General features: G+C 41.4%; 1 protein-coding gene across 1 annotated transcript; it reads left to right on the plus strand.

Moving 5' to 3' along the window:
- The first annotated feature begins 2,105 nt into the window (after positions 1-2,105).
- Positions 2,106-16,126, plus strand: LOC110525729 (phosphoinositide-3-kinase-interacting protein 1). Its single transcript, XM_021606127.3, has 6 exons — positions 2,106-2,541; positions 2,931-3,059; positions 3,479-3,595; positions 6,678-6,851; positions 7,158-7,236; positions 14,122-16,126. The coding sequence occupies exons 1-6, from the start codon at positions 2,475-2,477 to the stop codon at positions 14,339-14,341; spliced, it is 786 nt and encodes a 261-aa protein (XP_021461802.2). The 5' UTR covers positions 2,106-2,474; the 3' UTR covers positions 14,342-16,126.
- Positions 16,127-27,045: the final 10,919 nt, after the last annotated feature.

Here is a 27,045-nt window from a genome sequence, read left to right on the forward strand (position 1 = left end):
AGTCTTCCTGAACTAGAACATACATATAATGAAATTAATAATAAAAACATGACTCGCCTAATCTTATAAACAACAATTTCCCATTTTCTTATTTCAGTGTTTTTTCCCCCTCATCTGTCTAACAATGACCTATTTAACTGTCCAAATGGTTTTCCATTGGAAACTTTCCATACATAATTAAGAAAAGGAAAGTTGGGTCTTTTCTGGAAGGTGTGTGTGTGTGTGCGTACGTGCTTCCTGCACTCTGGCGAGGGTTTAATAGGAACCTGGAGGCTGTCCGTCTGGCCTTATTAGAGCTTTTGTTACCATTTCCCTGAGACCGAAGGTTTACCTGGATACAGCCTTGGAGGTTTCATTAAGTCTATGTCCAGGTAATGAAATGATTAGACACTGCAGACAGGAACAAGTCTTTTATGAGCTGAGTGTTCCATTAGTGTCACAAGGGATCTTCTCTAACTGACATTCTGCCAGTCAGTGCAGTTCTGGTTAAGGAAATAATAAGAGTGAACATTCACACTTTACTCATCATCAACACAACTTGATTTGGGTCAACTCAATGTAAAGTTAATAAATATACGAAGTCTGTCCGTGTGAGATTGTTTTTTAGGACTGACAATGAAGTAATATACTGCATTAGAGAGTGTGTGTATTTAGATGAACCAGAGAGAGAACTGGGTGTGAGAAGAGTATTTGTATTGGCATGGGGAAGAAAGACGGAGTGACTATAGTATGGGATAGAGAGTACGAGAGAGAGGGAGAGTGTTTGTATTGGTAATTGTTTGAAAGCAGGGTGACGTTTGTTTGAAAAGCGGCTGCTGAGTGAATGAGTCGTGCTCTGCCAGTGGCCTGTGGCTCTCTCCTGCTGGGGTCAGCCAACAATGACAGGGGCCTCTCTCCTTTGAGCACCCAGCTGCCTGTACAGGGAGAGGGGGCAGCATTTAACATCGGCCCCCTCCAGTCCCCATGGCCTTCTGATGTCCTGTCAGGGACCGAGGCTGAGGGAGAACATGGCGGAGAGAGAGGGGGTGGGTGGTGGAGGAAGGTTGTGTGGAGGGAGCAAAGGGCATAGCTTTGTATTTGTCACATTCGCCGAATACAACAGGTGTAGGTAGACCTTAGTGAAATGCTTACTTACAAGCCCTTAACCAACAATGTTTTAAGAAGTTAAGAAAAATAAGTGTTAAGTAAAAATAGATGAGTATAACACTTAAAATAAAATTAACAAATAATTAAAGAGCAGCAGTAGAATAGCAATAGCGAGGCTATATACAGGGGGTACCGGTACAGAGTCAATGTGCGGGGGGCACCGGTTAGTCAAGGTAATTGAGGTAATATGTACATGTAGGTAGTTATTAAAGTGACTATGCATAGATAATAACAGAGAGTAGCAGCAATGCAAATAGTCTGGGTAGCCATTTGATTAGATGTTCAGGAGTCTTATGACTTGGGGGTAATAATTGAGGTAATATGTTAAGTGTTGCAAGTCAAGTCTATTACCAGCACTCATACTTTATAGTGTGAGTCTTTTGGGGTAATCTTTGGACAGCTCAGGAAGGCAGAGAGGCTTTTTGAGAGATACAGTGGGACGGTGTCAGGACTCTGGGCAGTCTCTATATTGTATGCTGGTGAAGTAGGGCAGGGGGGAAATCATTTATGAGTTCCGTAATGTGTTCCATTGGGCCTAGTGGGCCAGCAGGCTGAATGGGGAACAAACAAGGGACAAGTGTTTCAATGCTGTTACTCTAAGGAGCTTCTCATTGTTTCATTTTCTGCAATTCATTTTGCCACGTCTCCTGCAGCCGATAATGTAGTTGGTGGGGCAGTGGGTTGGCTTTGCTCTGTGCTGCCAAAGGAGGAGATCACCTAAATCTTACCATCAAAAGAAGATTAGAAAAAAGGATGATACAATTGATCAGTTGGATCAGTATAACAAGGCCATCTAAAAACATTTTCATTTAACACAGTTCATTCAAATCAACAGATCCTAAAGGAACCATATATTATTTACTTATACAAACTACATTTTAGCTGCTCAAACATCAAGAGAAACAGTGAGTTATTCAAATCGTATAACTACATGACGATACGATATTAAAAGGTGTACTATTCAGTGCCGAGTAACCAATCTGAGCATGTCAATTTGGTCTCAATGGATGGAGCGAGTTTCTGAGTGGAGCACTTTTGGCTCTACGTCTAGGACATTGAAAAGGGCAGAGCGCCGCAGCTGCCGCTGCCCGGTACTGCAGTGCAAAGGGGCGTTCCTTGTCCGAGAGAGCGAGAGAGAGAGGCTGTTTACGAAGAAAACAGATCTTGCTTTGACAAGAAGAAGGGCTCGTCTGCAGAGAGGAGAGCAGTTTGACTGAATTATTCAGCATAGGCTCTTCCACAACAAAATATATTGTTATTTTTAAATAACCCATCTATTTCCTTTCGTGCACTGATCATTTTTCGTTTTTATTCATCCTGTCGACGGAATGTTTTTCTCGCTGCACTTTGTTTTGCTAAGCATTGCTTTAGCGGACAGAACACCCAATGCTGAAGGTAACACAATACTCTTATTACGACGACTGAAAAGCAATGCCTTTGTTCACACTAGTCTATTTATTATTACATATAATGTTTATTTGTTTTTGTTATATACTCAATATACTCACTTTATCAGTTAAGAATTGTATGGTTACATTATGACTTAGGACCTGAGAAATTGAGTCCAAGAAAATGCAAGTTCTAAAATGTATTTGTTTACAACAAGGAGATTCAAGAATACATTTTGTTGATAATTAATATGAATGTACGATTACAGCACTTTCGTGGCAATTCCTTGTTGAATGTGTTACTTCTAGATTCTGCACTTACAGTATGTTGATGTTTTATTTGCTATTCATTTCAACTGAACACGTTAATTTTTCCATAAATCAATGTGTCCCCAGACTGCATCAAATCCAACGGTGTAGAGTACAGAGGGGAGCAACAGAGGTCCTACACAGGACTAACCTGTCTGAACTGGACCAACACAACCCGGGACTATGATGTTATGGCGTATAGAGATTCACAAATGGGTAAATTACATTGTCATTTCATGACACAATCAAACATGTAATATACCATCAAATTGATAGTTCATTGATTTGACAAGTTCTCACCGGCCACCATTGCTGAAGTGTTCACTAGAAGTGCCCTGGTTTAAATGGCACATTTGTTGTGATGGTAAAAATGTTTGTTTGGTTATAGATGTTCCTGACATGAGTGTATAACTCGAGGCTCTAGTCTCTCTGTGTGGGTTATATTAGTACGGTCAGGGTTGATGCATTTTAATATTGTTGGCAAAATACAGAGCCAGAGCATGCATTTCAGTAGTACAGTATATTTCATACCCTTTGTGTTCATTATGCAAGCTTGTAATGAATTATACCGTGAGGGTTTTTCCACCCGTGAGGAACAGTGAGGATGTTGATGTCCTTTTCTTCATGCTCTGTAGGTATTGGGGAACATAACTACTGCCGTAACCCAGACTCATCTGAGAAGCCCTGGTGCTACGTGACTGGCCCAGATGCTGAGGCACAGAGACAGTCATGTGCCATTGACACCTGCAAAGGTATTTAGCTTCCCAGTCATAAAAAAAGTAATAATCGGTCTAATAGAAATAAACATATACCTGGCAGAGGGAATATATATATTATCCACACATTGAAATGTAGGTCAGGGCTGGGTAAAAACACATTATTGGATGAGGAGGGGGGGCTACTTCCTCTGCCCTTCCCTAAATGTATTCCCAAAGCAGTTCTCGGAAAGGAAAGTCACTGTAGTTGAGAAATAGCTAACTTTAAAGAGGTGAAATGTAAATGTTTTTCTCCGAACTAACCCTGTGAATATTATTATTAAGGTGCGAGGCTCTAGAAGTGTTATGGTGGGAATGTCCCCCTAAGAGTTGGCCTTGAGAACCAAGTAAACTAATGGGAGGCGTGTCTTTCTTTCTCGGGAACCTAGAATGTATTTCTTCTCAAGTTCTAGGAGGCAAGTTCTAAACTGACTTGCCTAGTTAAATAAAGAATACATTTTAAAAAAGGAAACTAGAGATCTTTAGCTGAAGATTTTTAGACGAGAGATATCTGTAGTTATTTTTTTATGGTTATGCATTTAAACACAAACTGCTGCATTTTATTTTTAATAACCCTGCTGATTAGGCATATCTGGAGAAGTTTCTTCTCCCATGTGAACAGCTGTGAGAGAAGAGTCAATCCACCATGAGGCTGTTTCCTGGGGGTTTGATCTTTGACCTCTCATTGTCTGGGAAGACAATACATGTCAAACAATAACAAGGGCCCTGTCCTTAAGGAACCTGCAGATGCTACATTTTAAAGAGCCATAGCTTGTTAGGTAGGCGGCTGCCTAAAGTTAGGTACAGTGCCTTGCGAAAGTATTCGGCCCCCTTGAACTTTGCGACCTTTTGCCACATTTCAGGCTTCAAACATAAAGATATAAAACTGTATTTTTTTGTGAAGAATCAACAACAAGTGGGACACAATCATGAAGTGGAACGACATTTATTGGATATTTCAAACTTTTTTAACAAATCAAAAACTGAAGAATTGGGCGTGCAAAATTATTCAGCCCCCTTAAGTTAATACTTTGTAGCGCCACCTTTTGCTGCGATTACAGCTGTAAGTCGCTTGGGGTATGTCTCTATCAGTTTTGCACATCAAGAGACTGAAATTTCTTCCCATTCCTCCTTGCAAAACAGCTCGAGCTCAGTGAGGTTGGATGGAGAGCATTTGTGAACAGCAGTTTTCAGTTCTTTCCACAGATTCTCGATTGGATTCAGGTCTGAACTTTGACTTGGCCATTCTAACACCTGGATATGTTTATTTTTAAACCATTCCATTGTAGATTTTGCTTTATGTTTTGGATCATTGTCTTGTTGGAAGACAAATCTCCGTCCCAGTCTCAGGTCTTTTGCAGACTCCATCAGGTTTTCTTCCAGAATGGTCCTGTATTTGGCTCCATCCATCTTCCCATCAATTTTAACCATCTTCCCTGTCCCTGCTGAAGAAAAGCAGGCCCAAACCATGATGCTGCCACCACCATGTTTGACAGTGGGGATGGTGTGTTCAGCTGTGTTGCTTTTACGCCAAACATAACGTTTTGCATTGTTGCCAAAAAGTTCAATTTTGGTTTCATCTGACCAGAGCACCTTCTTCCACATGTTTGGTGTGTCTCCCAGGTGGCTTGTGGCAAACTTTAAACGACACTTTTTATGGATATCTTTAAGAAATGGCTTTCTTCTTGCCACTCTTCCATAAAGGCCAGATTTGTGCAATATACGACTGATTGTTGTCCTATGGACAGAGTCTCCCACCTCAGCTGTAGATCTCTGCAGTTCATCCAGAGTGATCATGGGCCTCTTGGCTGCATCTCTGATCAGTCTTCTCCTTGTATGAGCTGAAAGTTTAGAGGGACGGCCAGGTCTTGGTAGATTTGCAGTGGTCTGATACTCCTTCCATTTCAATATTATCGCTTGCACAGTGCTCCTTGGGATGTTTAAAGCTTGGGAAATCTTTTTGTATCCAAATCCGGCTTTAAACTTCTTCACAACAGTATCGCGGACCTGCCTGGTGTGTTCCTTGTTCTTCATGATGCTCTCTGTGCTTTTAACGGACCTCTGAGACTATCACAGTGCAGGTGCATTTATACGGAGACTTGATTACACACAGGTGGATTGTATTTATCATCATTAGTCATTTAGGTCAACATTGGATCATTCAGAGATCCTCACTGAACTTCTGGAGAGAGTTTGCTGCACTGAAAGTAAAGGGGCTGAATAATTTTGCACGCCCAATTTTTCAGGTTTTGATTTGTTAAAAAAGTTTGAAATATCCAATAAATGTCGCTCCACTTCCTGATTGTGTTCCACTTGTTGTTGATTCTTCACAAAAAAATACAGTTTTATATCTTTATGTTTGAAGCCTGAAATGTGGCAAAAGGTCGCAAAGTTCAAGGGGGCCGAATACTTTCGCAAGGCACTGTATAAGCCTGAAACTCTTACTCAACCCATTGGTGGAAATGAGACCTTTCCCATGGAGACAGCAGGCAATTGGCTAATGCTGGCTATGACCTCATGTTCTTTAACTCCAGCAGAGTTGGTAAACACCTTTTTTGGAGAGCAGATGTTGACATCCGCAGCTGCAGTTTCCTTTTCGATTGAGACTGCGATCACGTCACGTGTAGTGCGCTTCTGCCCCATTGTGCTGTGAAATGGCTGTCATTTTTGATTATGCATTTTCTTTATAGAACTGCTTCCAAAGTAAACAAATTAGACTAATCCAGTAGCTCTCCTGCCCATCTGAGGATAGCCTCTGTGTCAACTTTATTGATGTCAAACAAGGCAGTGATTAAAAACCATGCTATTTACTACATGGAACCAAGTGGAAATTAGTTTCCTCCTCCATTCACTCATTTATTTTATCTCAATGTTGATTCTACAATAAAGCACGTAAAGAGCCTCTTCTGGCCGGCCTGGGAAATGTGAATCATTAAACAAGAAATAGAGTTAAAACTATTACTATCATGTGTCCTAAAGTACAGAAACCCAAATACAACATCGGAAAAAACAGAAAGCAAACTTACATGGCGGTTGGTCAGTGTTTGGGGACTAGATGTTGATCATATTGTCTCCACAGACGAAGCCCCTACAGAGGCAGAAGCAGGCCCCCTCACCACAGCACAGACAGAGATCTTTGAGCCGGCCAAGTCTGGGCTTGCCCAGGGAGGGGGTAATGCGGTCCAGCCAGTCATGGGCATCATCCAGAGGGTACGCACAGGACCCAAGAAGAAGAAGGACCTGGGCACTCTTGGTATGTCCTGATCTCATTGCTGAGCCATAGGGGAAAGGGGCGATGCCATAGGGCCATAACATGTGAGCCTAAAGGGACAGTATTAAAAAGAACGGGCCAGCTTGATGCAGCTCGGCTTGGTACAATGAGATGGATATAAATGGTCATGAGTTATAAAGGATTCAAAATATTCTCATAGTCATAACAGCATTATTTACCTCAGTGCAAGTGAACTGCACTGATATGCACATTTTCAAATACATACTGTATATAAACTTTTGTGAATTCAATTTGGTAACCAGAGCCGGTTTGTCATGTCTCTTTCAGGCTATGTGGTTGGCATCCTCATGATGTCCATTATCATCCTCCTCGGGGTGGGCATCACCTTCGGATACTTCTACAAGAGGTCAGTATCAGCCACTATGCTACATTAGGTGCTACAACTGGAGAGACATTACAACCCTAGCTATGTTTTACTACTTTGTTAGGTTGTATCACGTGGTATGTGTGAGTGACATAAGAACTAGAGTACATGGCGTGCACCACAAGACTAAATGGTGCCTCTCCGGAGAGTAGGAACACAATGTTTCATCGATTTGCAACAGATGCTTTGTTCTACTGTGAGAGAGACAGTGGTGTTCAAAACTGGAATGTAGCGTTGCACAGGCAAGTTTAGACTTGTCGTGTTCATGATGAAGGCAGCAGCTCTGAGTGCTTGGAACCTCTTTGGCGGAATGCCAGTGGGTGGAGGGAGGGCATGTGTGGGCAGTGGGCACAGAATGTTACCAGGATGTAGAGCAGTGTCACTCGGATGTAATGAGACCAACTGCCACAAAGACAACAACAACGTGAAAACAAGAAACGGAATGGAAAAACAGGGGAAGAGAATGCCTGTGGTCTGGGTATTTTAGGCACCCACGTTTGATTCTGAAAGAGTAGAGAGAGGGGGGGGGGGGGGGGGGGTGTAATGTGATGCTTGCTTAGCCTCCTACATGTATAGTAAACATGCAATATCACATATTGATGGTGAATCCATGCCACCAATGATATGTGTATGTGTTGATTAGATCAATTTCCAATCATATGTACATACAGAGTTTTAGCCTTTTTCTTTCTCATGCAGTAATATCAGGTTTAGGGAAAAGGTACAGCCTCTGAAACCCAGGCGTGTCGAGTCAACGAGACAAGATTTGGAAGGATAGCCGCACAATAAGTAAATAGCAAAGGTTAGGAGGATTTGCTGATTCCTAAAATGACATAACGCAGACCCAATGTGTAGAATCAGTGCTGTAGTGGGGCGTAGTGTCGCATAGAAGCAGGGGGCAGGAAGAGGCTCCTGGCCAACAGTATGGCATGTTCCCTGTGCCGGCTGGGGCTCAGCAGATAGCAGACCTCACAACACCCTCAGATTGTGTCCCGAATGGCACTCAATTCCCAACATAGTGCACTACTTTTTACCAGAGCCCTATATAGGGAATAGGGTGCCATTTGAGACAACTCCAGTCACCTGCCTGGACTGGGTTTGCTCATACTGCCTAGACTGGCTTAGCTCATACTGCAGCATGCCTGCCACCACCTACCCCCAGTCTCCATCAAAACATTCCCTTCCCTGTACCAGACCAGATACTGCCTTGAACCGCCCCTGTCATTTCTGCTACCTCAAGATTAATGGACACTGTTAAAAATACCCTCTTCCAATGATATGAGACTCAGCTTGGGACACTTAAAAATAGCCTCATCCAATGATATGAGACTGAGCATGGGACACTACCTCTCGTTCTTGTCATGAATAAAAATCAGGACCCAAGATGGCTCTCCCAAGTGTTTTGAAAGATTATCCAGGCCAAAATAAGTTGCTGAGGCACGCTATGATGAGCCTCTCTGATTTAAAGCTGTGTTTTCCTGAGGTTAAAGACATTAGTTCTGCAAACTGCAGTGTGAAATAGCAACTGTCAACCCCATGTGTGTATATAATCTGCCCCAACACTATGATCAGTACCACACAGTGGCGGAACTAGAGTTTTATACATGGGGTGGCCAAGGCTACTTCAGGGGGTCCATAGACCATGACAGAAAATGAGTGTGTAATCCTAACATGGCATCTAAGGAGCATGAATTAATCGTATGATTACTGATTGGAGGTAGAAGTGATAATTCACGTAACGCGGAGTTCTTCAATGTGGCAGATAGTGTGGTCCAAAAGGGTTACTTCATATAAAGGGTTACTTCACTAGAATTCTATAACATACTATGGATAGTCAGTGTCTCTACCTCAGAACTGCAGCTCAATTTCTTTCTCTCTCTCTCTCACACACACACACACACACAGACACACAGGAGAGACTTGAATCACTCTGTTTTCATTCATATATAATCTGGGTCTATAAGTGTTGAACATCCAAAATATTTTCAGAAAATTCTATATATATAATAAGATAGCATTTGTGTGTTACATAAATTGCATAGTTTATTTACAAAAAATGTTATTTACAAAAAAACACTGCAATTTGACACACCTGGTATCAAGCAGAAATGGACTTTAAAAATAATTTGTGCCCATCAATATTACAAATTTAGATTATCATATTTATGCTCATATATATTATGTTAACTAATAGCAAAGAAAAGTTTTGGAATTGGCCTAATCAAGGCAATCAATTATAATTTGTGAGACATCTAATCTTTCAGCTGACTGAAAGTGTAAAAATCTTTCGTGGATGGCCCCGTTGTAATAGTACCTCACAACTAAAGACTTTTGTTATTTTTTCTTTAAATCTTTGGTTTCATCTGCAATTACACTAAAAACGTAACTTTCTTTTACTTCTCTTATTATTTCACTTTGTACCATCTCAGCTCAGCCCTCAATAACTTTGTTCTGGATTTGGTGGCTTGTGTACTTAGCATTGCCACATGCATTCATCCTCTTCTCCATGAGAGGGTCATGCTTTGCTATTTCTTCTAAGATTGTCAAAAAATGACCCTTGTTGTGAGAGTCATCAGACTCCCGATGACCTCTGTGCTATATTTTGAGTGATAGTTAATAGGAGCACATCTGCAATTGTTTTAATGTAAGTACAGTTTTCCTCCACTTTCTTTTTCCAGTCCTTATTTATGACATCTAACATTGATGAGTTGCTGTCAATATCCCTTTTATGGTGATTCCAAGCATACATAGCATTGATATGATGCTCTGCCTCCGAATGGAGCTTAAACCCAGAATCTTTAAACAGCGCCTTTTTCCAGTTACAAAAACCTGACTGTGATGTGAAGGCAGATTCAGGTGCATTGGGCAGAGAAACATGACTGTGATGTGAAGGCAGATTCAGGTGTATTGGGCAGAGAAACATGACTGTGATGTGAAGGCAGATTCAGGTGTATTGGGCAGAGAAACATGACTGTGATGTGAAGGCAGATTCAGGTGTATTGGGCAGAGAAACATGACTGTGATGTGAAGGCAGATTCAGGTGCATTGGGCAGAGAAACATGACTGTGATGTGAAGGCAGATTCAGGTGCATTGGGCAGAGAAACATGACTGTGATGTGAAGGCAGATTCAGGTGAATTGGGCAGAGAAACATGACTGTGATGTGAAGGCAGATTCAGGTGCATTGGGCAGAGAAACATGACTGTGATGTGAAGGCAGATTCAGGTGTATTGGGCAGAGAAACATGACTGTGATGTGAAGGCAGATTCAGGTGCATTGGGCAGAGAAACATGACTGTGATGTGAAGGCAGATTCAGGTGCATTGGGCAGAGAAACATGACTGTGATGTGAAGGCAGATTCAGGTGTGTTGGGCAGAGAAACATGACTGTGATGTGAAGGCAGATTCAGGTGCATTGGGCAGAGAAAAATGCCTACAGGTAAAACAATAAGTTTAATCTTGACTTACAGAATATTTAAGCCATGAATTGTCCTTATACCAGGCTCTGTTGAAAGCCCCTTTCCTAGTACCATGCTGAGTTCTGGGAAATGTTTTCAAACACGGCTGGACCCTCTTCTCTGGATCTTGAAATGTCTGAAATACACGTTAAATAATGTGTCATATCTCTATGGAAAGGGATCCACAAGATTAGATACTAACAGCTGCTAACTAAAATGTGTAGTTTAAAGTATAGGCCTGGCCTACCATTGGGTGTAGTTTAAAGTATAGACCTGGCCTACCATTGGGTGTAGTTTAAAGTATAGGCCTGGCCTACCATTGGGTGTAGTTTAAAGTATAGGCCTGGCCTACCATTGAGTGTAGTTTAAGGTATAGGACTGGCCTACCATTGGGTGTAGTTTAAAGTATAGGCCTGGCCTACCATTGGGTGTAGTTTAAGGTATAGGACTGGCCTACCATTGGGTGTAGTTTAAGGTATAGGACTGGCCTACCATTGGGTGTAGTTTAAGGTATAGGACTGGCCTACCATTGGGTGTAGTTTAAGGTATAGACCTGGCCTACCATTGGGTGTAGTTTAAGGTATAGGACTGGCCTACCATTGGGTGTAGTTTAAAGTATAGGCCTGGCCTACCATTGGGTGTAGTTTAAAGTATAGGCCTGGCCTACCATTGGGTGTAGTTTAAAGTATAGGCCTGGCCTACCATTGGGTCCTTTTGGAACAGCATATCTGGTGTTTGATGCAGTTGGGAGGGGCTCGATGACATCTCCTGGCAGCTCTGGCTCACTGTCCTGCTCAGAGTCAGAGGTCTCTGTGTCATCCCTTGATTTTTTTTTATTTTTATTTATTTTACCTTTATTTAACCAGGTAGGCAAGTTGAGAACAAGTTCTCATTTACAATTGCGACCTGGCCAAGATAAAGCAAAGCAGTTCGACAGATACAACAACACAGAGTTACACATGGAGTAAAACAAACATACAGTCAATAATAAAGTATAAACAAGTCTATATACAATGTGAGCAAATGAGGTGAGAAGGGAGGTAAAGGCAAAAAAAGGCCTTGGTGGCAAGGTAAATACAATATAGCAAGTAAAACACTGGAATGGTAGCTTTGCAATGGAAGAATGTGCAAAGTATAAATAAAAATAATGGGGTGCAAAGGAGCAAAATAAATAAATAAATTAAATACAGTTGGGAAAGAGGTAGTTGATAGGGCTAAATTATAGGTGGGCTATGTACAGGTGCAGTAATCTGTGAGCTTGATACATCTATTACATTAAAATAACACAAGAACCATTAGTGTATAATCAAAATAAAAATACCACAGCCATCAAACAAGAACACACATGAATCAACAACCAACATTTTAAAGTGAGGCTTAATCTGACAAAATCATCTATTAAAAGCTGAAGCTAAACTTAAATTCTGAACTGGGCATGTGACTGACTGTCTGGTGGATGCTCTGACCTGGTGTTGGTAGACTAGGTCCTTGTGAAGTCTGACCACACTGACTCTGACTAGCCTCAGGTAGGGAGCTGCTCTGGGGTCCGGTGGTGATGCAAAGGCTGGGGTCTATTTGCACCTGATCTGCCTGTTTCTGCCTCTTTAAAAAAAAGTCTGATCTCTCCCTTTCTTTTCATGTTTAATTGACCCAATGCAAAAATAAGACAGTCTATGGTTACATATAAGCATCCAATTACCCACATTTTAGTCCAATCTCAATCTCAATTATAAATCCCCTTTATCATAACTGTACGTTAAAATCAACTACCGGCCTAAGTTACTAGTTAGATCATGGCTGGCCCTACTCTGCAGTAAGTTACTAGTTAGATCATGGCTGGCACTACTCTGCAGTAAGTTACTAGTTAGATCATGGCTAGGACTACTCTGCAGTAAGTTACTAGTTAGATCATGGCTGGCCCTACTCTCCAGTAAGTTACTAGTTAGATCATGGCTGGCCCTACTCTCCAGTAAGGTACTAGTTAGATCATGGCTAGGACTACTCTGCAGTAAGTTACTAGTTAGATCATGGCTAGGACTACTCTGCAGTAAGTTACTAGTTAGATCATGGCTGGCACTACTCTGCAGTAAGTTACTAGTTAGATCATGGCTAGCCCTACTCTGCAGTAAGTTACTAGTTAGATCATGGCTAGGACTACTCTGCAGTAAGTTACTAGTTAGATCATGGCTGGCCCTACTCTGCAGTAAGTTACTAGTTATATCATGGCTAGCCCTACTCTCCAGTAAGTTACTAGTTAGATCATGGATAGCCCTACTCTGCAGTAAGTTACTAGTTAGATCATGGCTAGGACTACTCTGCAGTAAGTTACTAGTTAGATCATGGCTGGCCCTACTCTCCAGTAAGTTACTAGTTAGATCATGGCTAGCCCTACTCTCCAGTAAGTTACTAGTTAGATCATGGCTAGCCCTACTCTGCAGTAAGTTACTAGTTAGATCATGGATAGCCCTACTCTCCAGTAAGTTACTAGTTAGATCATGGCTAGGACTACTCTGCAGTAAGTTACTAGTTAGATCATGGCTGGCCCTACTCTGCAGTAAGTTACTAGTTAGATCATGGCTGGCACTACTCTGCAGTAAGTTACTAGTTAGATCATGGCTAGCCCTACTCTGCAGTAAGTAACTTAGCTAGCTAAAATTTCTTACACCTTTATGATAGCAAACAGGCTATCTGCAAATTGTGGTAATCTTTTGAGTAACGTTAACAGATTGATAATAACAATTGTTTGTTTTGAGTTCAAGTACGAAAATCTGAGTTAATGGATTTCAAATGGCTGAATGTTAACTTGCTGAACACTGACAGCTGTAACCTACTAGTTATCCCACATTAGCTAAATATTTGTATACTGTAGCTTACGACACTGCACTGTATATGCGTGTATTACTAGCCCAGATGTAAACATAATGTTAGGCTAAATTGGGAACCAATCTCTCTTATCTTATGAACTGTCTGTTAACGTTAGACCTTTGGCTCCATTAACTTACACAGCGACTCAACTTTCGTAAAAGTTGTTCAGGAAACCTAAACCCGACGCTGAACCTTAACTTACTTCAAATATGATGCTTTCACCAATCGCGAAAAGAGCTAGTGGATCTGTGAAAATGTTCTCTTCTTCTTCTGTTTGTTCTTCTTCTGTATCTCGCAACCAACGTTAATATTCTCTCCTCCTCGTCCTCGATTTGAAAACGTCTAAATAATTGCTTCTTTCAACAAGAGGGGAAATGAGATGTCAATCAGCATCAAACTGCCAGTAGGGAATGACATTTTGGTGTGGCACCCGGGGTGGCCAATCCGATGTCAGTGGTGTCCAGTGCCACCCCGGACACCCCTCTGGCTCCGCCCCTGGTACCACAGTCCACCTAACCTGTTCTGTCTATGTGTTGTTTGCTGCAGAGGTCGGGACCTGAAGCAGCAGCATGACCAGCGTGTGTATGAGCGGGAGATGCAGAGGATCACCCTGCCCCTGTCGGCCTTCTCCAACCCAACCTGTGAGTTGCTGGATGAAAACACCATCGTCATCACGGCCGAGAAGCAGACCCCCACCCAGGATGGTATGGTAGGGGAGGGGGGAGACCCCCTGATGGGCCATCAGGCTGGTACACCAGGAGCCTGAGCACTGACCACCCCACTGGACTGGGAATGGACCATGACATTTGAACCTCAGAGGATCAAAACACTCCCCTAGCCTGACCTCCCTCTGCCCCCAAATCACCCCCCTGTTAAAGGCCTACAAGGAGAAGGGATGAGCTCCAAAGACTGAACTGTGTCCTTATTGCCCTGCTTATAACACACACACACACACACACACACACACACACACACACACACACACACACACACACACACACACACACACACACACACACACACACACACACACACACACACACGTGTCACAAAAAGGGAAAGAATACGACACAACATGTGGAGGAGGACTAATTTCACTCCATGTGTAGACCATCCGGTGAATCTGGTGATGGTTGTGTACAAATGTGAATGTCAGGGATGCTCATTGAGAAATAGTGCATTTAATATCTAAGAAAACATTATCATGGGCTGACCCCCTGCTATAGCAATGGGATGTGTATCAATCAACGTTAATGAGAGAGGGTGATTTTATGAGCTTTGGAATTCATAGCCTTTTCTGCTTTCTTTTTCATATTGAAGTGCGGCAGTTGGGTGTTAAGGGCTTACCAGAGAAAACAATGCTACTCACGTCCCCTGACCCTTTGGCTGTGCTAGGTCAGGTATGGGAGTGCATCTAGTATACAGTAGATGTATAGGATAGCCCTGTTAGACATCTGTGTTTTTCTGTCTGAAAGAGAGTGTTGGAACAGATGTGTGGAGTAATGAATTAGCTTCAGAGAAAATTCATATTAGGTCTAAATCAGATCTGCAAAAGAAAAGGCAACATCTCCCACTCGCTGACGCTGTGGCGTTGCCTTAGCATGATGCATCTGAATGTATTGCATGGTTCCCCCGGTGACCTTTCTGTTTAACTCATCTGAATGTATTGCATGGTTCCCCCGGTGACCTTTCTGTTTAACTCATCTGAAGTCTGTGCGACAAGAAGCCAAAATACAGTAACTACAAACATCAGCCATTCGTTGGCTTTACATGAGACGGACTGTATCTTTCCTCAGGTTAAGGAGTTACGGGAAAAGGGAAACCTCTTTTGAAAATCGAAGAGACAGTTTGTTCTCAGGTCAAAATGCAGCAGCACTGGCGTGAAACAGAACACCGCTCAGTCTGCTGTCTGGCTAGAACCAGACAGATCCTGTTGAATGATCTGGACAGAACAGAACAGTCTTTTGTTAAGGGTTGACGCCTGTGACATTAGATTGAATTTAGACCATTGAATTATGTGTCCCAAATGTTTGGGCAAGCAGTGGAGCGAAGTAAAAGAGTGTAAAGAGGCTATATAAGTACAAACCTTTTGAGGTAACCTAGCCTATTAGATATGTACAGGATGGTTTAACTGCTTAATAAGTAGTCTGTCACATTTTGAAATAGGATGCTGAAAGTAATGCCACAGAGTTGGTTAGAAAATGTAACGTATCATCGGAGTCATTGATTTCAGCACAATCTCTTTTGTTGGGATGAAATGTAATATCTTTCTGCTTTACATGGTTGCTCTATTGTTCTGCTAATGCAACCTTGCATCACTCCAAAATGGTATTTTGTGATGAGACCATGAAAATCATTCTGCATCACTGGTTACTTCTCAATCCTTGTGGTTCCTTAATTTTAGTGCAATGTTTTGTAAATATCATTTTCTTCACTTTTGCAATGCATCAAAGTACTGTTGCTCCTCATTGGAGGTTAGTACTTGTATTTGTATGTTTGGCAGATTTTTACTGCTGCGACTGAAATAAAACTGATTTTTGAAAAAGATGAACTGCATTCTCATTCCTCACCCTTAAAGGGGCAATCCGGAATCGAAACAATAACAAAGTGGATTCCCCCTGACCTCTGTTTTAGTAAAAGGCAGAGGGATGTGCCTGGATAAATGTAACCACTCTCAAATTCATAGAGCTATCATGCAAGGACTGACCAAGATATACAAGTGATGGGCCAATAGACACCAAGATTGGCCACTAGATTATAGCCAGCTGATCTCTCCTTAAACCATCAATATGCTCTAAAATCCCCCACACAGCTGATCTCAGTTGCAACCATCATCCACCACCGATTTACCACTTCATAACACGGATATCGGCGTTATCTTGTCCTGATTGCTACCAACATTTTTCAAGTCAATTACGCCCTCTGGCGGGTATTATCAGAACAATTTGATCTTGCTATTTGAACTCACTAAGTGCTGTTGATCTATTTGACAATAATTCTGTACTCTGAAATAAAGCATTCCATTTCCTCATTTAGCACAACAACTCTTTATGAATGGAAAAGTCATGTTGTAGGATACATTTTTCATTTCAAATGTATGTAATCCATTAATGGTCATTTCTTATCAAGAAGGGAAAAGCCAGGAAATATTGCTGAACTGTAGGCTACACATTTAACATTTGAAACTAAACATTGTGATTTTGTTGTATTTGGAATCAAATTATATTGCATTGTAATATTGTGCGGATAGTGGAGATTATTTAATTAAGTTATGTGTAGAACAATGTGATAACACTCAATAGTGAACCTTCAGAATTTCGTTTAGGGCTACTGTACGAAATATTATTTAGGCCAGTAGGTCTACTGTAGCATATTGTAGCCTACTTCATTGAAGAAACAATGTCTGAAATGTGGCAGGGAGAGTCATTTCTTATGATATGGAAGTTGTTCTCCAAAGAAACAGATGCAAAGAGCTTTGTTGTAAAATGATATTTAAATTGTCTATCACACCCGTTGCTGCAATCCATATCACTTTCATTTACAATGTCATTGATTAAAAGTTGGTCTTCAATAACTTTATTTCCGCAGTCATAATCATCGTAATTGACAGGCTACATTTTCCAGTATTATTTCAGTCATAATATGTCACAATATCCCATTTATCTTTTTCATTTTCTATTTCGTTGTTCCTGATACATTACATGACCAAAAGTATGTGGACACCTGCTTGTCGAACAGCTCAATCCAAAATTATGGGCATTAATATGGAGTTGGTCCCCCCTTTGCTACTATAACAGCCTCCAGTCAAGTTCTTCCACACCGATCTCGACAAACCAATTCTGTGTGGACCTTGATTTATGCACGGGAAACAGAAAAGGGCCTTCCCTAAAATGTTGCCACAAAGTTGGAAGCACAGAATTGTCTAGAATGTCATTGTATGCTGTAGCGTTAAGATTTCCCTTCACTGGAACTAAGGGGCAAAGCCCCACCACGAAAAACAGCCCCAGACCATTATTCCTCCATCACTCAACTTTACAGTTGGCACTATACATTGGGGCAGGTAGCGTTCTCCTGGCATCCGCCAAACCCAGATTCATCCGTTGGACTGCTAGATGGTGAAGCGTGGTTCATCACTTCACATGATGCATTTCCACTGCTCCAGAGTCCAATGGAAGCGAGCTTTACACCACTCCAGCCGACGCTTGGCATTGTGCATGGTGTTCTTAGGATTGTGTGCGGCTGCTCGGCCATGGAAACCCATTTCACGAAGCTTACTTGTTGGAAAGGTGGCATCCTATCTGAGAGAGATTGCATGGAGATTGCATGGTTGTGTGCTCGATTTTATACACCTGTCAGCAACGAGTGTGGGAGGGGGATTTGAAGGGGTGTCCACATACCTTTGTATATATAGTGTAGGATGTTTCTTCATTGGGGTGAGAATACTGAAGGCAGGCAATGACCATTTCCGCTGTCAGAGGAAGAGGAAGAGTGAAGCCCAACTCGGCAGAAAATCTGTTTCCGTCCAGCAGATGGCGTTTTTCCATTGCTTCGCCCACCAAGCAAGGAGACCAATGAGTGTGGAATTTGGTCAACAAAACAATAAATGGCTTATTTGCAATGTGAGGTTGATTTGATCAAATTTCGTAATTTCAAGTTTCGTAATGCTTAAGTTGTGTACTGATATAAGTAGGACACGTGGCATCCCGGCAACTTTGAGAAAAAACATTTATATCAGAGTTGTCTGATGCATATTCATGCAATGAGGCTTGTAAATAGCAGATTTAAAACGAGACAGAACAATGAAACAGATATTTCATCGGATGTATATATATGAAGCATCCGTTTGGCGTTTCCACCCACTACCAAATATGGCGGTGAGAGGAAGCGCAGTGGCCGGCAGCGGGAGGAGATTCATTTTGGCTGACATTCTGCAAATTTTCTCATCGATGAAACATTTGATTTTAATACAGTTTTTTGTTTCCAAAACTAGAATCTGTTAAGAACAGAGTGGACAAAATATTGTTGTTAAGGAGTGCAATAGTGAATTAAGCTCTGCATATCCGTGCTAGAGGTGTCATTACAGACACCCTGGTTCGAATCCAGGCTGTATCACAACCGGCCGTATCACAACCGGCCGTGATTGGGAGTACCATAAGGCGGCACACAATTTCCACAGCGTCGTCCGGGTTTGGCTGGTGTAGGCCGTCATTGTAAATAAGAATTTGTTCTTAACCGACTTGCCTGGTTAAAAAAACAAAAAAATATAGGCTGTTGTCTGTTTTGGGTTAGTTTGGCATCTCTCTCCATTGAATACAGGCGGTTGACGTCAACAACCTCAATCAAATATTTAAAAAATAATTACAATAATGAGATGTATCCACTAATGCAAAGAAAAGATAGGCGAGAGCTAACGCAACAGGTTAGGTGAATTAACGCAGCAGGTTAGGTGAGTTAACGCAGCAGGTTAGGTGAATTAACGCAGCAGGTTAGGTGAATTAACGCAGCAGGTTAGGTGAGTTAACGCAGCAGGTTAGGAGAATTAACGCAGCAGGTTAGGTGAATTAACGCAGCAGGTTAGGTGAATTAACGCAGCAGGTTAGGTGAATTAACGCAGCAGGTTAGGTGAGTTAACGCAGCAGGTTAGGAGAATTAACGCAGCAGGTTAGGAGAATTAACGCAGCAGGTTAGGTGAATTAACGCAGCAGGTTAGGTGAGTTAACGCAGCAGGTTAGGAGAATTAACGCAGCAGGTTAGGTGAATTAACGCAGCAGGTTAGGTGAGTTAACGCAGCAGGTTAGGAGAATTAGGTTAAAGGTAGTAAAGGGTTAGCGACAATGTTACAGTTGTCAACAACTGTTGTCCCCGAGGCGACCAATAGATAGATAGGTAGCGGTAGGCCTACTCTATATCGCCACAATGGTAGAAATATAAACAAACCATCTGTGGAGACAAATCATTAGTATCATAACACTGGTTTAACACAATGGGTAACTGCATACGTGCAGTGTCTGAAAGTGGGCGTTGCGAAATAAGTGGGGTTATTGAAACATAACAGCTGAGCTAATTGGGCAGATTGGTTGCCACTCAAGAGCGTTTTGTTTGGCTGCTTCCCTGTAGCGTTTTAGCTAAACCGGTTAGGATAACTAATGTATCAGGTTAGGAGAATGAACGTGGCAGGTTATGAGAATTAACGTTGCAGGTTAGGAGAATGAACGTGGCAGGTTAGGATAACTAACGTATCAGGTTAGGAGAACTAAACTAGCAGGTTAGGAGAATGAGGTTAAGGTTAGGAAAAGGGTTAGGCTTAGCTAAAACACTACATAAAAGCAGCAAGCAGCCATGCAAAATGGTGTTGAGTGGCAACCAATTTGCCCAATTAGCTGTTAGGTTTCCATACACCCACGTATGTTGATCCTCCCACTTATTTTGCAACCGCCACTTTCAAACACACTTCACATAAGCAATTACCCATGACACGCTTGACACCGTTACAGCATCAGATCAGCAGAGTGTACTATGAAGCAGAGGCGATTTCAGCACGTAAATCTTGGTGGGGCAAAAAAATACAAAACACATTCATTGCACTATAACGGTGAAAAACGGTGCCAACAAATTGTTAGGGCCTACATAAAGCTGTCCCAACAGCAGTCCCAACACCTTACCACTGTTACACTTGGCTATCAGCGGAGCCTTGTCTGGCAGCGAAAACAGTTCATTCAGCCTCATTTACTGTCTTTAAAAAAACCTAGCTGATATGGCTGACTTGCTTAAACAAATGTTGTTTCTAATGACAAATGAGATGTACAAGCTATGGAATAAAGGGACGACAAGCAGATGAGAGGCAATCCGTAATTTTGATTAAGACATTCATGAGCGAGCTAGGACGGACATAATCACTGTAACTATTTGTTTAGCACTTTTGAAATGTACAATGACAGAATTCAGAACATGGGCAGTTCTTACAGTGTTCTCCCTGTACACCAAGTCAGAACCGTAGGATATATAAAGTGGGCATATAAGCAGACAATGAAAGCTCTTACAATATTGGATGATTACATTTCTCTAAAACAGTGCACCACCAAGTCAGAACAGTAGGTGAAATTAAGAGGGGCAAATTGACTATATTATTAGGGTGAGGCACATGGGCTACTAACATTGTTCTACACAATATACACTTAGTATTACTTTCTTAGCTACAGTATACATATCTCCCTGGCATATTACATCATTTATGCAGCAGCAATAGCATACAATACAATACATTTTTGGACTCACCTTGTTGTGCTGTGCCCACTTGAGCAAGGTGGTGCGGCGATCCTTCGTGGGCAAATTTTGTCATCAAAGTCTGGCATTCTCTGGATTTATGGTGCTTTCAAAACAACTAGGTCTCTGAAAAAAACAAGGTCAAACCATGATGACGTCATTGATCTTCAGGCCGTAGCTTTAGAAAGAGGCCGGATTTACAATTCCGATTTGGATGACCGTTCAAAACATATTTTCCCAGTCGGAGCTCATTTATTCCCGACTGCCCAGGTGTCTTGAACTCACTGAAGTCAAGTTTTCGCAATTCTGGGTTAACAGTTGTTTTGAGCGTGGCACAAATCATGCTTTATTGACAGCATGGCCAATGTTGAATGTTTATCATTTTAAATTTGGAAAAGAGCCCCTTAATCCCAGATTTGGGACCACACAGCCACTCCACTGAATAGCAGGCTAGTGATTGCTTTGCAATGCTTGCAGTTAGCCACTGTCACCAATTCCTTCCAAACCACTTATTGTTGAATTTGCGATTTCGAACTTGTTGTGTAATGTTTATGTCCAATGGCCGATGAGCACCGATACGTTTTATCTAAAATTTCTCTTCATTATTTCTCTTCATATGACAAGGATTAAAAATGATTTGCCAGTAGATTGTCGACTTGATTCATGATGATGACTGCTTGCTAAGATTTTGAAAGTATGATGTTGACATGATCAGTCCAATCAAAGCTACTGTACATATCACGTGATTTGATGTCCTTTTATCTGTGGCCTTCTTGAATCGGCACTTCTAATGTAACTCTATGGCAGCACCAAAGAGGCTAGAACTTTCTAGCTCTACCCTTAGACTTGGCGGTGATGTAGTGTCCCCATGAGTGACAGTACACTGAGCCAATCATGGTGCAACGCTCTGTATTTTCTGCTGGCTTGCCCCAGTCGACGTCTCCCGCCTTCTCGCCATCCCCGATCCACTTTTCATTTTCCATTTGTTTTGTCTTACACACCTGGTTTCAATTCCCCAATTACTTGTTCATTATTTAACCCTCTGTTCCCCCATGTTTGTTTGTGAGTAATTGTTTGTATGTAGTACGGTCATTTTATGTAGGCGCTCTTTTTTGTATTGCATTTGTATCTGTTGAGTAAAGTACGTTTATTTAATCATATCTGCTATCTTGCGCCTGACTTCTCTACACCAGCTACACACAGACCTCATTACAAATAGAGAGATCATGCACAAAGTAGCCTATGCAAGCACGTGAAACATATTCACACGCACGCCGAACACAGCCTAGTTGAAACGGAATATTATCTGCTGGCGGCAAGTGTGCAACTCAACTGGTTTAGGCACGAAGCAGTTCACATAAAACTGACCGTACACAGATGAATTGGTAGCCGGTAGGGTAGGAAAGACGTTTCAACATATCTACCAGCAAATGTTAACTAAGGCAACAATGGGTATGCAACCCAGGTATTGAAAAGGTTTAGTCCGAAGTGTTGGTTAGTAGGCTATTTCTAATGCGCAATTGTCATGTTCTGTTTCATGTTCTGTTTGCATCAGGGGCGCAGGCCTGGGATTACAGAGGTGCACCCACTGGGGAGCCAGGCCCTAAACTGTCCACTGCAATAAAAAACAAAGTTCCACCAAAAGTAGGCATATCATTCCAATCCCGATGAAAAAACATTGGTTGTTTACCGTAATGGCTGGCTTTAGGAGCATTGCTTGGAGAGCAACTGCCAGACCGTGCGCCTTTTCTGTCAATTTTAGAAAGCAGAGAGTGCCATTTGCTTTGCGGGTCAGTTGTTTAGGCTGTGCGCGGATTGCTTTGAATTTGATGTCGGCATTTGATATTTTGCTTGTAAGCCTTGTAATATTATAGCCAGCGGTTAATTTAATTGAGCCCTCCCTTTTGGTGACCACTCGAAACCAAAAGCTGTTTTATTGTTATTAAAATATAGGTTGTGATAGCTGTAAACCTAGTTGATATTTTCATTTATTCGTCCAATAGGCTAGTGCAATTATGTAGGCCTAATGGTATGAAAACAAACACGTTAAAAACTTGCTATTTAGAGCATTTCCACAAAATACATGTCTTGTTTTTGGCTTCAAATACAATACCAATTGTAGGCTGTAACACACGTGACCGAATGATAATTGAGATAATGCAAATAATGAATGATTACCTAGTTGGGTTTTAAAAAAAGTGCTTCTTGCTGTAGGCCTAAATCATCCTCTGCCTGCATCCCTACCTGTAGCCTACCTGCCTCTGCTATAATGCATGTCCACCTCTCACTCTATCAGTCTTGCTTGTCTATCTTCCTGAATTACAATTATATATTCTATTAGATTAATCTTGATGCCAAAACGTCATTAAATATTGGTAAGTTATTTAGCTATAGTGTCGATATAATGAGCACCCAGGTACTGCTTAGATAACACAATAATATCAGACAGAGACAAGCTGGCCGGAGGATAAACTGTCGCTGGCCGCCTCTACGTTGGCTACTGTAGCAATATTAATATTATCGGAGCGGTCTTGTTGATACAAACGGTTTCAATGTTCTCCGATCCGCCTCGTTCGTTGATACAACGTTTAATTATTCTCAGAAACACCTTGTTGATGAAATGCTTCAATATTCGCAGAACGTTTCCCTTCCCTGGCGAACATGCCAATACAAAAATGAGCTAGCTGGGCACACACATTACAAGGAACATTTCTGAATGCAGAGCAACAATTTTGGTGGTAAGCACACGAGACAATGACACTGTCATAGTACACTGTATGCGCGTTCCACAAGGGTGACTTCATATAGCCTATAGCAGGGGGTCTGCAGCCTTTTTCATATGTGTGACAATTTACAATTGATCCTACAATTTCTAAGGATCTGTGTGCCACTTATTATTTTCAAATAAACATTGTAGGCTTCTCAACTGTGCCCAGAAAATGTCTAACTGCCCACAAACTGAATAGCATAATTCTACCTGGCTAATAGACAGAGACGCTGTCCATTCAGCCACACCCCACGGAGCTCCACTATGCCTACCTGTGAGGCGCTGTCCATTCAGCGGTGCTGAATAAAATAAATATTTTTCTTTATTCCTTGGTTGAGTTTGTTTGTGTTTATTCATCCTTATCGATTGTAGGCCTACGTAATTCCTTTGATGTGTGCCGTTTATGTCTATGCATGTGTAGGATTTACAGTATCTGGCATAGTTTTCATTCGCAGTCAGCTGTTTTATGCTCCAGTTACTTTCTCATTGATGTCAGTATTTGAAGTCGGCCTTGATAGCGTGTATTACGCATCTATTTCATGTTGCACTGTATGCACTGTCCACAAGTGGGCTAAATGAGTCAATGTAGTTTATGCATAATTCGGTTGAGTAATACACTGTTCAAGCCATTCCACAGACCGTTAAACCTAATACAAACCTAATATTGAGGTGTTAATGTCTGACATTTTTGTTTGTTTTTGCTATTCTCCAAATAGCATTTGCCGGTACATAGTATGCACATTTACATCACAATTTGGCAGTGCACTATTTCTGACAGTTTTATAACCTTTATCAAAACATTAAAAAGCTAAGTCACTGATCTTACTGTGAGCTTCCTGATTGAAGCTTGCTCTGCCCCCCTTTATGACATCCCACCAATGAAGTGATGTGATTTTTGATAATGTGACTTCTCTGCAAGGGCTTTATAGTTGAGATTTTCTCTTGTCAGACCAATAAAATAAATGGTCAGGATTAAGCCGTCCTAGTTCATATGTTCCACTCTTTCTGAATTCCCCCTATAGATATTTTCCTAATATTTGAAACTTGTTTTATTGATTTTTTTACCAGAAATTGCAGTAACAGCCTGTTATATTCTGAAATTATCGCAGTATAGCTGCCGGCTGTGCTACGTAAAGCTTGAGGCCGTTTTCACAGACAGGGCTTAGATTAAGCCAGGAGTAGGCCTTAATGTGTACTAATTAAACTAGGACATTTAAGTAGCTTTCATGAACGTGGCTTAAATTTGGCTTAGTTAGTTGGAGACTATGGAGTCCTGGAGTAAGGTTAGTAAACCTAAATGAGAACCTAATCAGGTTTAACCCAGGTGTTAAGTGTGAGCACATGTTGTTGGTCTAATGGGGCTCATAAAAACCCAGAAGGGAATAGAAAACACAATTACTGGTGTGAATCTTGAGACAAAACAGAGGCAGAAATAATTAGTTCAAAAAACTTTAGTGAGTATGAAAAAATGCTACTAAAACAAATGTTGTCAAACCATCCAGTTATTGAAAGTAAAAACCATACTACTGCTACTGAGCAAAATAAAAATAGTGGTTGGGCTGCAATTTGCAGTGAATTCAATGCAAATGAAAATGTAACCACAAGAAGAGTACAACAACTTCAGGTGAGAAATCTTCATTATTATCAGTATTTCACATTTTTCATATTCATATTTTTGTGACATCACTTATATTGAATGATATCTGCCTTTATAGACTCCGTGGAAGAACCATAAACTGGCTTTAAAAAGAGAGAATGCAGAGATCAGAAGAGAGTGATTTACTACTGGTGGTGGACCACCAAAAAAAGGCAAGACTGATGAATTGAGTGACTTCCTGTCTGGAATAATAAAGCGCCAGCAACCTCTGGCTGGTATACCAGACGATGACCAACCTCTGGATGGTATACCAGACGATGACCAACCTCTGGATGGTATACCAGACGATGACCAACCTCTGGCTGGTATACCAGACGATGACCAACCTCTGGCTGGTATACCAGACGATGACCATTTGGACAGTTCAGATGAAGAACTGAGCACAAATGGTACATATACCAAAGAAAGTAAATTGGTTACTTGCTTTGGTAAATATATTCCACTATCTGTGTCAATCATTATTCTTCTTTCATTCTAAGGATCATATGAGTTTATTTGTGCTTCTAACAGTGTTCTTTTTCCAGAGGAAAGGAATCTGAACAGGGTGGAAGAGCTAGTGCACAATGAGTGTGTACCCTCCACATCTGCTATAACATCCCTGAGAGAAGATGTTGCCACCACCTTTCAGCAGAGAACAAAAAAGATGACCATGCATGAAAAGTTAGCCAGGGAATTTCATGAGCATAAAATACAAATAAAATAAGAAATATCTGAAGGAAGAACATGAAATAAAAATGAGAATTCTACAGGTTGAATTGGATATGAAGTTGGAAGAGAGAGGTATAATCCCCCAAAAGATACAGAAATGAGACAATGGTGATTACCAGCCATGGTGAACAATGTGATATGTAAAAAATACATGTTTTGTCATTTGGATATTCACGGGTGAGAGTATTTTAATCACCACAAACTACATTTTAAACCAGCCTTGGTTTAGTCAATCAATCTTGCTGAAAACTATTTGCATTTTGTACAGAACAAACATTATCAAAGCAAAAATAAGCCATAATAAATGAATCTCATCTAGTTGTGCTGCAATGTGAAAGCAACTTTGTGTGCAAGTCTTCATTGGCCATTGCCATTGCCTGCCCCACCCATGGCCACATCTGCTTGATCCTGATCTTCCATGGGAGGAGTAGTTGTGCAGCACAGCTGTAGCAATGATCACCTTGCAGCATCTTCTTGGCTTGAAGCAAAGTGTATTGCGTAAACACTGGAATTGATTTTTCCATACTCCAAACATATGCTCGACCATCCCTCTCGTGCGGATATGAGCTCGGTTGTATCTTTGCTGCTTAGCTGTTGTGGGATTTATGTATGGAGTGAATAAAATGTTACTCTGACCATATCCAGTGTCACCAAGTAGTAGTACACTATGTTGTCCTCTCCGAAACTGAGCACACAATGACGAGTTGAGAAAAATCCTTGAAATCATGAGTTGCACCTTTCCAACGGGCAACAATGTTTGAAAACTGTAAATTAGGAGTGCACACACCCTGAACATTGATGGAAAACCAGTTCTTACGGTTCCTGTACACCTCAGCATCAGGAGTTGATGGACACTTTATGGGAACGTGACATCCAGCTATACAGCCAATCACTCCTGGGATGTGCCCATATTCATAGAATTGCACTTTATAATTGGCTTGGCCAGCAGCATCAGGAAATGTAGACTCCTCAGTTCACAAATGGCCCTGCAGACTTTGGAAACTATTCTACACACAGTTGCTTCATTGGCACCACACAAATCACCAGTTTCACAATGAAAGATTCCAGATACCAA

This window comes from Oncorhynchus mykiss, chromosome 6 (genome assembly GCF_057628025.1).
Source record: "Oncorhynchus mykiss isolate SJ-2025 chromosome 6, ASM5762802v1, whole genome shotgun sequence".
NCBI classification, from domain to species: domain Eukaryota; kingdom Metazoa; phylum Chordata; class Actinopteri; order Salmoniformes; family Salmonidae; genus Oncorhynchus; species Oncorhynchus mykiss.

Bases quoted from the DNA above. Each gene is read 5' to 3' on its own strand.
- LOC110525729 (XM_021606127.3), top strand. From the start codon at position 2,475: ATGTTTTTCTCGCTGCACTTTGTTTTGCTAAGCATTGCTTTAGCGGAC. The intron at 3,596-6,677 runs GTATTTAGCTTC...TTGTCTCCACAG, and splicing joins TGCCATTGACACCTGCAAAG to ACGAAGCCCCTACAGAGGCA. The intron at 7,237-14,121 runs GTCAGTATCAGC...TGTTTGCTGCAG, and splicing joins TTCGGATACTTCTACAAGAG to AGGTCGGGACCTGAAGCAGC.